This window comes from Trematomus bernacchii, unplaced genomic scaffold (assembly GCF_902827165.1).
Source record: "Trematomus bernacchii unplaced genomic scaffold, fTreBer1.1, whole genome shotgun sequence".
In the NCBI taxonomy this organism is placed as follows: Eukaryota; Metazoa; Chordata; class Actinopteri; order Perciformes; family Nototheniidae; genus Trematomus; species Trematomus bernacchii.
In genome coordinates, this window is record NW_022987547.1 from 4,921,840 (window position 1) to 4,935,268 (window position 13,429).

General features: G+C 39.9%; 1 protein-coding gene across 6 annotated transcripts in view; it reads right to left on the reverse strand.

The window, feature by feature from the left end:
- rgs3a (regulator of G protein signaling 3a) overlaps positions 1-13,429 on the reverse strand; it is a 127,603-nt gene that overhangs the window by 56,048 nt on the left and 58,126 nt on the right. For all 6 annotated transcript variants that reach the window (XM_034122862.1, XM_034122864.1, XM_034122865.1 and 3 more), the window contains one exon: positions 7,438-7,481. In XM_034122862.1, the coding sequence (XP_033978753.1) occupies positions 7,438-7,481 (44 nt within the window). The remainder of the gene's footprint in view (positions 1-7,437; positions 7,482-13,429) is intronic.

The window sequence follows — 13,429 nt, forward strand, 5'->3', positions numbered from 1 at the left end:
AGTTTAAATAACTATACATCACATATATATTTTACAAAGCCACAGTAGCAGGAATGGTAAAACTAAGTGCCTATTATATCACGTGTTCATAACATATCCGCTCATGGATATAATGTGAACAGATTAAAGTTTGTTTTTTTCAAAGCAAGTCCCTATACATCGTTACATGAAACAGTGTCATAGCATATTAGTCATAGCCCATTTACTGGTGCTGAACATGGTATCGTGACCAGTCCCAATCATTGCAGATAAAACTACAAGCACGCCATTGCTCTATTATCTCATAGTCCTTAAAGAAGTGCACACTATAGCTGTATCCTTTGGGCCTAAAGCCAATAGACAACACCTTCATCTTCTCTGCCATTTCTCCACAGTGGGCTTTAGTGAATCACTTCTAAGCATGTGGCTTTGTAACCGCAGCAGTTAATGGAGTTATGGCTTCGAATAACGAGACATGTAACAGGAGCTAATGAAGCTTAAGCAGCTAGCTGACTCTTGTCGTCTTGTCCACTCAGTCTTTTTTTCTGGTATTGTCTATGTCATCACCTCTCCTTTGTGGTCTTTTTGAATTGTTGCTTCTCACTTATGTTGTCATGTCAGTGGCATGGTGGTTGGTCTACCATTTAAGTACAGACTAAAACATCTCAACATTTGATGGATAACTATTCAATTCTGTACACATATTTGTGGTCCCCAGAGGATGACACGAATAGATTTAAGTGATCCTCAGACTTCTTCACTAGCAATTCTACGAGGTTGCCATTTTTGGTTTGCAGTGAAATGTTTCAACATTCTATATATTGACTTTTTTGTAATGGAATTTGCTAACGATACCCATGGTGGCAGGTCGTATCGCAAAGACGTTGGTGACTTTTTCTGCAGTGCCAGTGAAACATTTCAACAAACGCATTTGCACAGTCATGGTTACCAGTCAAACATCTGAACATCAAAAGATCTGGTTAGGTCAGGGTAAAGTAATGTAGGTCAAGTCTGGTTGTAATGCATGACTGTCTTATGACACACATTCCTGAACCAGAAATCTATATAATCAAAAGCCAATGTGAGTGTGAGTGTGTTACTCTACACTGGAGGTGGACACAAAAAACAATAAAGCGTAATCTAATTCAAAATACGTTAAAACCCAATGCCGGTTGGAGTTGACGTGTTGTCCCTGTAATGCTGGTTTATAGGTTCTGGCTCCATGTTTGTTACTATCCAGTATGTGATCCAAAAGGTAACCATTAATTGAGCAACAAATTAATTGCACAACACACTCAAACAAAAGAATGTTTTATGTTCCACAAAAAAAAGAAAGGAATGTAATTTCCTCTCAACTCAGTGGCTTTCCCACACTCTTTCATCTATTTCTAGTTTGTTTCTCTTGTTTCCAGTTAGGAGCTCTTCTGTGGTTTGCCCAGACATAGCAGCCATGAAATGAGCATGCAGACTGAAGCTGACCCGGGGCCCTTCCTATAGCCACCGGGGAGGGTGATAAGCACATGACTGGGCCAAGAAGAAGGTTTCTGAAGTCATGTACTGTTTCCAAAAAGTTTTCTCAGTTGGCTTTTTTTAGCAACACTAATCTTGTCTTTAGTCAAGATCATAACCCAGTCAGTGAGTTCATCCAACCATTTCACTTTTCTTCTTATCGTTTTCACATGACTGTATCAATTGTGCTTTTATTGCATAAGCATGAAAGCATCGTGAGTCTCAGATAAGATTAGCTTTTAGGTCAATAAACACCCGTTTTTATCATTTTATTTGTGATTTAGATAGTGAGCGTGACATTAAAAATCAGTGATTATTATGATTTTAATTGAATGGCTCCTACTGTGAAATAATTGGAAAATACTGTTGGTCTGGCTAACAAAAATGAAAGATCAATTATTAATTTGTAAATAACACACTCACATACAGTGAATAATTTAGAGTCTTGTTATCATCTGCCCTGCACCAGACACGTAAACCACGGTTTAGTACACAACAGGGGAATACTCTCATTACTGGAACCAATGCTGCTGGGTAAATTGTTGGTGGTTGTAGATCTCAATGCAATCAAAATGCTTTGATGGAGGTCTTTACTTGATTATATGTAGATGTTTACCCACTGTCACTGCATTCCTGCCAATCTTTACTGGCATATGAAATCAGATAATAAAAGTAAAGTACGATTTTAGTTTAGGGCCAAATGGAATGAAGAGGGTACATTTCAGTTCAATCCGACCCTCGAGAGACTGTTCATGCCCCAGCCATGTTATGGATGACCACCATAAAGTGGGGATTTTCATTCACACCCTGCTGTCAGACTGAAACTGACAGCCTGTATTTCATGCAGTCAATGATTTCCCTGAAGGCAAGGAGAAACTTTATACAGGGATGCATAAGAGAAAGGCATATTGTTGCATAATTGTATAGCAAACAAACACCTTTTGTGTACATCCTTTTATGTTTGATCCGGGTATGTTTAAGATGTATTTCTATTCCTGTAAAAAGCATCAACAGTGAGTAATCAAATCTAAGTTGCACCATTATTACTTTGTCCACAAACGTCACATGAACTTCAGCATACGCACCAAGAACACTGCAACCTTTTATAGAACAGACCCTTTAAAATAATGACAATGTGTATGCACACTGTGCTGTGTAGCCTGATTACAGCACTCCCTTGGTGTTTAACGGCCGAATCGCAAGACATCCCACTGTGATTTTACCTAGTTTGGCAGTATACCTCTGTATTCGGGGCCTCTTATCTCATCACTTTTCAATCAAATCATTCTCAACAAGATTGTTTTTATTTTCAAACCAATAAGTGCAAACTCCAAAAGAACCCTGATGTGGGTGCATGGTTCAGGAGGTCTTAACAACTGACCAATGAAGAAGTACAAATATGATAGATTACATAAATGTATGCAGACTACAGTATGGTCAGATGACGTAAGCAGTTTGAGTCATTGTTATTGCTGTGCTTTGGTAAGTGGAAATTATTCAGAATTGTATTATAATTAAGGAAAATGCATTAGCTTTAATGAAATTCTCAGCTTTAACTGGAAGCATCACATCAAAAGGAACGATCAAAGCCACATGTATATAGTACAGCATGTTTTGTATAGTAACAGCAGGAACAGCAACATTCAGTAAGATATACGTTTCTGGGCAAAGTCATCATGGTCACCTCAGGGCCACAAAGCTCACTGATTAATTACTGAGATCAAATGTATTAAGTCTGACATATAATAAGCTAATCATACACACAAATACATATGATTTTTAATATAACTCACTCGAGACTATGGAGTGTCACCTTCAGTCATAAAGAGTTGTATACGTGCAACGTGGTTTTTACTTATTTTGCTAAAATTAAGGTAACAATACTTCCTGTTTCATGCCGTTGATCTACTACACAGTGCTAACGATACAAATCTCCCTCTCCTAACCTTTGAATGCCCCCTGAGCCGAAACATCAATCAGTAGGACTTACATCTCCGGAGTCAGATAGCAGGTGCTTCTGTAGAGAGCTGGCCTCTCTAACAAACCTCTTCTTAGGCCCGACCCGATCTGCCAAGTTGCCCATGGTGACTCTGCGATGACCGTGACGCAATCCGCTGGACAATAATTTCAAACAGTATTTATCCTCGTTCTCTGTGTTTCTCAATCACCTATACAACGCTTTCTTGCTTCCTCTCTTCCTGCTTCGCTGACACACGCACGCAATTGACTTTGCAGAGACACAATTGCACCTCCCCAAACACACACAATCTCCCTCCACGTGTAAATCTGGGTTAGATCAGTTCTGTTTTGAGAAAGTGCTAAAATAGGATGACCTCCAGCGATGGAAGAGAAGGGCAGGAGTAGACTAAAGGAGGGGAGCGGACTTAGAGAGGAGGAAACTGAAGAGGTATACTCAAAACTTTTAGAGAAACTACAGGAGTCATTTTCCTACTTCTGCTGAATTGAAGTGCTATCCTTCCTCAATCTTTGCCAACATCTTTTAAATAACTCCTTGAAAGTCCAATGTGCAAAGAGACCATTTCAAAGATGCATGTCTGCCTCGAAATAAAAACAATGGACAGAAGAACATTTAAAAAAAATGATGAGACGGATGAGACATGGAGGAGATACTATGCTTCCCTATGATGAAGAGCTCTAGTGAAGAGGTCTGTTGCATGAAGAGTGCGTCATCTGGAGTAAGTTTTATGGGGTGATACGTAGGAGTCACAAATGTTGCCGTGTGGTCGCTTGTGAATCAGTGCACATTTCAAATTTGTGAGCAGATGGATTTCCAGAAGTGTCTTCAAGTCAGGAACAGTGTATCAGTGTGTATTAGGGGTGTTCCAGGCAAGATGAAAACCTGCAGTAAGCATTAAGTCGGAGTCCAGAATTCTCTCCTTCCATCGAGCCAATCAAATGACTCGATCCATTGAGCCAAAGTCATTCATGCCTTCATCCTCACTGATCCCTCTCTCCATCCAGGTCACATTCTGTTCTGCCTCACACAACAGTGTGCCCTGCCAGCAGGACCAGAAGGTCAACCACTCTGTAAAGACTCTGTCCTCACTTAAAGATAAATGAGCACTGCAGTATTTAAGAAGCTTCCATTTTAAGTGTACACCAAATCACAGAGAGTGCCTTCATTGATTATTTCATAATGCATCAGCATACATTTAAACTGCAAAGCATAAAACTATGAAGTTATGAAAACAAAGTACCTTTTAAAAAGTATATCTTACAGTAAATGTGAGAGATAAGAGTTACAGTATGAGTGAACTGCATGCAGCGTTTCATTGTGGCTACCGTTTGCTCCCTGAGGTTTGAAATGAACTGCTGACAGGTGTATCAACTATAATAGATGAATGCACACTCTGTATGTGGGGAGGCAGCTGACAGGAGGGATAGAGAAATAAGGCTGAGCCAAGTGCATTTTGAATGGAAACAAATTCACACACACAAACAAAAACAAACACAAACATATTTCTGCTGAGCTGATACCACCATTCGAGCAATTCTGTTTTCCTGTGACGCATATATAAAATCCCAAATCTGCCTTTTTACTCAAACTATCTCACTTTCTCTTTCATGCTTTCTTACGTAAGAGGTTTTATTTTTATACATCCTCCTAATTGGATAGTCTATAGTGTTGAAGCTTTTTCCTTCCTCTTTTCTAGCCTGGCGGGACAGATCTCGGGCATCTCTCATTCTGTCTGGAATTTCCGATAAAAAAAGGCTCTCTAAAAGATTCATAAGCTGCTAATGAGGTTATGCGGCACATTTCAAAGCAAAAATACTGTGACAATGTATGTGTGTTCGTGTGTGTGTGCAGCAGGAGTCAGGGCTACGGGGTTTATCGAGTTTCTCTGTGAAAAGATTATCCATATGAGCAGATATTGGCCACAAGAAATTGCGGTAAAAAGGAAAAGGCAGAAAATGGCCCCTTGTGCAGATTCTTCAGCTTAATTGTTAAAACACTTTTGAGACATAACATATTCAGTTTAAGGAAGGTTTAAGGAACTTAAATGTCGTACAATGTTTTTCAAAAGACTAAAAAAAAAAGATGACCTTGTTCGGGGAAGAAATGTTTGAGCTGAGTTTCACAGATTCACCATATTTTGAGTTGTACAGTTTATGACATTTTTAAGTATCAGGTCTATAAACTGGGATTAGTCAAACTAAAGAGTGTATCGAGTGCAAAGGTGTGGTAGAGAGGTCAATCTAAACCAATGTATTAGGTCAGTATCAGCTAAAATAGAGCACAACAAAATATGTGCTTTCATTAGTTTTTCTTGTTGTGGTTTCTGATAGTGAATTTAAATCAGGCTACCATAAAAAGCGGTTGTATTATTACCTCCTTGGCCAAAGGAATACAGATTTGAAGATGTTGAAAAGCTAAAACTATATATGTTCTCAGATTCTACTATTAGAAAACTGGAATAACCACTTAATAAAATGACTCTGAACATAAACTCTACCCAAGCCATTGTATCACCCGGCTACATATTCTTGTAAATACATGAACCATGAATTTGCATGGCTTATACTCAGCATGCTTAAGCACACTTGTATGCTCTGCTAGATAACATGCTTCACATCAAGGTAAATCTGGCTGGAGGCGATGATGGAAAGGTCTCCAGACACAGAGCGTAGAAGAAAATGTCAATCTTCTACACTTGAACTAAAGGTTGAAAGATGTGAGATGGTAGAACCGAAATGTGATTACTGATGAAAACATAATGTATGGCAACATTGAAAGTGAGATAAAGCTGCAGTTTCATTCCCACACACATTTCTCCAGTTCAAAAATGCAAAAAATAAAAACAAAGAAATTATTGACAACCATCTGCTCAAAATGCTCATTAGGTACAGAAGAATTGCCAGGAACACACACACAATGTTAAGGCTGTCAAGCAGACAAACAGGCTTCATAACTATAAAGTATTGGTCAGATCAAATCCTCCTTCTTTGTCTGAGTGCAGCTGATTTCATTTTATTTTTTATCTGAAGACTACGGTCTAAACGCCTTAATGGCTGCTGGCAGGACAGACAGTGATATTTTGGCTTTTAAAACTAATTACGTAGAGCAGCCCTGAAGTAAGAAATTCACCTAGCTGAGTCCCATAAAAATCTAATTAAAACTATGATTTTTAAACAAAAACAATTGCTTTTTAACATGCAGTTACTCTTAGAGTTTTACATCTAAGGGTTTGACATCTTTAAGGCAACAATATACTGTTTCCATACATTTTGATTAAACCATTTTTCAAACTACCAGATTCCAGCCATGGCCATATATCTTTCATGCAGCTTAAACAATAAAAAGTGTAAGCCTTTAAAGTGTCATTACAGTTATCTGTGAATGATCACAACGATGAAATATTCACATGCCCAAAGCCTTTCAACTTAAAATGACAGCCTGAGAGGTGCTACAGCAGATGGGAGAAAGGATGACTAGTTTTCATAATAACTATGAAAACATTTGAATGTAAATCAATAGATATATAATATTTTGACTCATTCTAATTGTTTTATACTGAATAGCACTATCTCTAGGCCACATGGTTTAGTGTACCTTGTTTCCACAGCCTTGTTTAAGATAAGGATTATTTTGGGTGGGAATATATAAAACACTTTTAATAATAAAATAGGATTACAAATATTTAAAGTTTGTGTTTTAGTATTTCATTGTTTACGATTGATTTACAAAAATATAAAAAAGCAAAAGTGTGTGTGTGTGTTTGTGTGTGTGTGTGTGTGTCATCAGATCTGAGAAAGACGCACATAAAAAGATATTTTCATTAGAGCTTTCTGCTAATTCTAGTGTCTTGCGTTTAATGTGATTTTCCACGGACTCAATAGCCCCTCTGGCTCACACACAAAATAGGCTTCTCACATTAGACCCTCATTTTGTTTAAAACTCACACAAACACACACAAGGCTTTCACGTACCTCTGTCATGTGAATAAGGTAGAACCTCAGTTCTTCAGCGTAATCTGTAAGACAAAACAAAACAGGAGACTTTCATTTTGAGAACCACCCAACTTCATTTACAGTGTTTCATTTGTCACACGCTTCCTTCAGGGGTCATTGATTTCCAATCAGGATTTTGCTAAAATACTTTTTATTGATGGAAGGCTTTTACTTTAGGTCAGCCTTATAGGCATCCATCCACAATTCACTGAAGTAGCAATCTGCGAGACATGCCTGTGGGTCAGGAGTCAAGATAAATGGTTTTAATCGAGTGACCACACACACACACACACACACACACACACACACACACACACACACACACACACACACACACACACACACACACACACACACACACACACACACACACACACACACACACACACACACACACACACACACACACACACACACACACACACACACACACACACACACACACACACACACACACACACACACACACACACACACACACACACACACACACACACACACACACACACACACACACACACCTGTTTGTTGTGGCGATGTGTAATGTTTTATATTCAGTAAGTGCTCACACAATTCAACATTTTGACTGACTGATGATCCTTTCTGATGATCAATATCACACTAGGGATGAGGTTTAAAATGATTCATATATCCTTACTGTTTCTCATTGGTAAGGAAGAGTATATATATCCATACTAGGGATGCTCCGATTGGCAATTTTGGGGCCGATCGCCGGAATCAGTATCGGCCGATACCGATCACCGATCCGATCGAGTGGGTGGGGGCTATGGGGATCTTCCATTTAAAGTGATGTTTAAAACTCAGTTAAAGGTGGGGTAGGTAAGTTTGAGAAACCGGCTCGAGATACACTTTTTGTTATATTCCATGGAATGCTCTTAACATCCCGATAGCAATGAATATCTTAAGTGCTTTGACAAAAAATCCATAAAAAAATGTCATCTGTGGAAGCCGTAGTACTGTAAAAAGCACGACCAATCATTTTAGCCGGCCCAGCTAAAATAACTGGATGGCCTACCTGCCTGTCAGCCTTCCATCTGTGCACAAACTTATCTCGTGCCCTCATTGGTCATGTGTACTGTTCTGCCCTTACAGCGCGTATCCCTATGCGTAGCTAGACAGTTAGCTAACATTTAAAAGTCCTCCAATAAAGATGCATGGTTTTCTTTCTTGACTTTACTGTTCTTCTTTTACTTTTGAAGCCCCGACGAAGTTAGTCCCTCTGTCAGAGCGCAGGAGCTTTGCTGGACCACGAACAGAGAAAAATCTTCTTAAGGCATTGATAAAACTGTCTGTTGACATGGATTCAATCAGTTCAATATGCACCGCTCTGGTAGACATGCATGTGAAGAGCAAAGCCCAGCGTTTGCTGTCTGCAGCCCCTCCTCTTGTGCGTCGTGTCATGACCAACCACGGCCCAAAAACATCCAGTCCAACATTGGTGAACGGAGGTTCGGGTGTTAGTCTGTCAGCTGGCAGATCCGCCATCTTCTGATCTTCCAACCTTCCTCGCAATTTGCGGCAGGTAACACACTTGTGGATGACAGAAGATACCAGATGTTTACTCCCAACTATCCAGTATCCAGCTGCTCGAATAGCTCCTTCTGTAAAGTGTCGCCCTTGGTGAGCTACTTTTTCATGGAAGTATCTGACAAGCAGTGTGGCGATGTGATGATTGCGTGGAATGATCAGAGGGTGTTTTTCTTCTTCTGACAGCTCAGCCAATGAAAGACGACCTCCAACACGAAGAAGACCATCTTTATCCACAAATGGATTGAGCTTCTCAAGTGTGTTTTGCTTGGACCAAGTCTGTCCGTCTTCAAGACATTTGAATTCCTCTTTGAAGGCCTTGTGCTGGACAGAGCGGATGATCAAAACCTTGGCTTGTGAGAGTTCACTTATGCTGATTGTTTCTCCGAAACATTCCCATCCTTTGTGTGTGTGTTGGAGGAGGGGCTCTATAAGGAAGTGGCAGATTTTCTCCGGTCGTGTATTTTCAAATTCTAGCGATCTCGAGCCGGTTTCTCAAACTTACATACCCTACCTTTAATGGGGCTCATTCACTGGCGCTTCCACAAACAACCAACATAATTATTACATTCAAATGAAGTACATTATTCAAGTTTACATTCACTTTGGATAATAACACGGGAGAAATGAGCGGAAGCGCTCTCTTTTCCTCTCTCCCTCTCTCTCTCTCTCCTGACAGCCTGTCAGTATCTCATGCAGCTCACTGTCTGGTCCAGTAATGAGTGACCCGACAGTGAAGAATAAACATATTTATAACTAGTTTAGCTTGTTCCAGAGGTAGATCAAATAGTTATAGTAGATAAAAGTCGGTTAGGTCTAACTCTAATTAGTGTGTGTTTTGCTCCGCTCACCTGTTCTTCACAGCGGGTGGAGCTGCAGGATTTCTGCTTCACACACACGTTGCATACCGCTATTTTATTGTCCTTTTCGGACACCTTAAAATACTGCCAGACTGGTGAAGCCATTTTGGCGAGCTTGTTTTGCCGCGCACAGAGAAAAGTGTCATGTATTTTACGTCATGTGATCGGCTCTCACGATCGGCCTTTATAGAGAACACCGATCGATCGGCAGAGAGTGAATATTGACCGATATCGATCGGTGGCCGATCGATCGGAGCATCCCTAATCCATACACTTATGTTAATGTAACTCATGTTTCACCGTAGTTCTTAAGTACCTTGTGAAACTTGGCCTCACTGAAGGCAGTCATGTGTTCACATAGGACCCAATCACTGACAATAAGGAGTCACACTAACAGACTTTCAGGTTGGCACCCTGAAATTCAGAGCACAACGAGCAACTTAAACCTCATGTATTTTGTTGATATCATAGATTGATAGATGAGAGGTTAATTTAACCATCGTGTTGTCACCCATTGATTTGTGGACTACTGTTTTCAAGCCTCAGGTTTGGCATGAAGTGCCATATTTGACAAAAGGATACAAACTGCTAAACCTCTATCCGGATGACCAGCTTGCAGTGTTTGCAACCTGTCAATCACAAGGTAGATACACCCTAAAGCTTACCCTGTTGTATCATATATATTTCAGAAGAACTTTCAATCACTCCAGTTGTTTTGTAAAAGAACATTAGGCCTATGCCCTTATGATCAAATCAATCTACTTTTTACCAACTTGGTCAAAAGTAGTTATTCAAAGTAGTATTTTGTATGTCTTAAACCGTGTGTGGAGGGGGTCTCCGAATCATGAATTCCTTCCTTAAATTACTTAATCCAGATTTACTTGGGCCTAGTCCAAGAACATTTAGCTTTCTTGGCCAAAATGTTAAGCCTCTAAGCCTTGGCTCAGATTCCTCTGCATAGCAAAGAAGAGTATACTAAAAAACACACATGCACACACTGAAGAGAGGTCCTTTGAAGGTCACTGTCAAATTATTAAATATGTGTGTGTTTATTACACTCCCATCAGCCTCAAGCCTCTACCTCTTCACCTGCAATGTTGACAGCAGCCACCACAGGCAGCTTTCCTGTTATGGTATTTTATGAGACCTGCATTACACTGCAGAAAGTGTTCATTTTTATAACAGCAGAGGTCACTGTTGGATATATTTCTGTTTACAAAAACTAGCAGAGAGAGTGCCGTCTTAAAACATACTGTAGTGATGCAGGACTTTTAAAATAAATTCATGTTTTAGTTTGAGTGTAAACAATTTCCATACTTTAAAAAAATGTGTTCTGAAAAGCCATAATCTAATATGTAGTTCCTTTCACCTGACAGCAGTGGCTTACTGGTGGGTCAAAGGTGTATTATTCCAGTAATTCCCTGTCACTCAAATCCACTTCCTGTCCCACTAAAGGACATTTATAACATCAGTAACATTTTTACAATACAGTTTTAACTGTCATGTCCTTTTTCCACAACTTTGTAGCATTAGCTGACAAAAGGCTTGATAGGGTCGTGTAGATGAGCTGTTTAATGACGTCTGCTTACTTTGTTTAGTACAATGATAAAGTTGGATTGACACATGGTAATTTAGTTTTATCTGTGGTCGATCACTCTCAGTGTTTCCCACGCTCCTCAGGCTAGTATAGGGGTGACACAGGAAGCCCCTGCGTTGAGCTTGTACTCTGTCATTACACACACACACACACACACAGACACACACACACGTCAAACACACCCTTGCTGAAACAAACACAATCCCCGGGCGCCTCTTTCCTGAGTGACGCTGCCGAAGCGAAATAACAATGACAGGCAGCAGGGTGGAGATGTGTGTCTGTATGCGTGTGTGTCGTCTCATGAAACACACACACACACACACACACCCTCACAGAGACACGCAAACCCTTCTGAATCTCCCACCATGGAGATCTCCTATTGTTTGGGTGAAGGGTGGAGGTCAGAAGTCTCCCAGAGGAGACAGCGATGTCTGCAGGGAGGGCAGAGCAGCTCAGGCCATTCTGTGTCTGAGGGCTTTATTATACATTCAGAAATGTCTGTGCTTGAACTTTTACAACATTTTTAATTATAGACTGAGCCAAATGGAAATATTCCTTAAATTAATAATGTGCTGAAAATATGTATCTAAAATAATTTAATGAACAATCATCTCAGAGACAAAAAACTGAAATGAAAAAAGGTTTTTAAATTTCATCAACAATTTTAAAAGGAAAATACTTTAATTCAGTCTTAGACATGCATCGGGGGAATCACATGTTTTTAGCTCCTATTGATTTGGAAAACAGCTTTGACACAGATTTGGCCGCATGACCTGCTTCATACCAAGCAGCATTTTTCATTTCAGTATCAGTATGTCTCTGCCAGAGACATTAAGCTAATAATAACTTGGGAGGATTTATGAGCTGAATGCATTCAAAGTTCAGGTGGGAACTTAACGAGAAGCTGCATAACGCAATAAACCAAGGAAACAGGCAGATATGCACTCTAATATTAATTATAAATAGACAAAAATGTGACGATACATTATAAACATCTTCACCAAAAGACTGAAGGGACCAACGTTACTACTAGTTTTCTGAAGAACAATATTATCACTGGATGGATTTACTGTAAGGTGTCAGGGGTAGTCACGCTTCCATGACACCTGTACCATTAAAGAATTTCACAAATTAGGATCAATAAAGTATCTATCTATCTATCTATCTATCTAGGGGGCTTTATCTATTGACGGTTGTACCCAGACCTCAAATAAAATACCATAAAATGCCTATAAATCACCCAAAGCAGCATTTATTTGAATGGGTACTTACATTTCCAATCAATGACTTCACACAGTGGTCTCCCCCTACACTCACACTGACTGTGAACACTGCCATTGCAGTCAATATTCTGCGGGACAGAGTGGACAAGCTCCTAGCTCAACATCCTTTTAACACCTGTCATGCTGCTAAATCAACCACATAATCCCGACACCACTACCCACTGTTAAATCCTATTTATTGTCACTCAGCTCTTGACACCCACAGCTGGAGGAGAGATTGGCTTTCACTGTTTCTCCCACCTGGACTTATCAATTTGAAGAAATATTGGTGTTCCTCCTCTCCTCTGCCTCTGACCCAACACTGACTCTAAACTTTGCACCCCCGTCTCCGCCCACCTCTCTAAACAGAGATATTTACAGGGAGCCCTATTTATTTGACAGCTCTATGCTCCGTGTGGCCCTGACAGCCAAGCCATTCTCTCCTTAACGCTAGAGGAGATGGTTGTTTACACTGTGGTGACATAAAAAGACAAAGCATCAGGAACTTTGGCCGTCTTTCCCTAAATATCCTCTGGTTAAGCTCAACTGAATCCCTGTAATCACGGGGCTGTCTGCTTATTTTTAGTTGTGTAATTTGGGGGTTCAAGTGTTTCATTTCCCTTTTGTGTGTAACTGTTAAAGTGTTGTAACAAGTTAACAGATAAGATTGTTTGGAAATATATTTACATATTGCAAGATAAGAT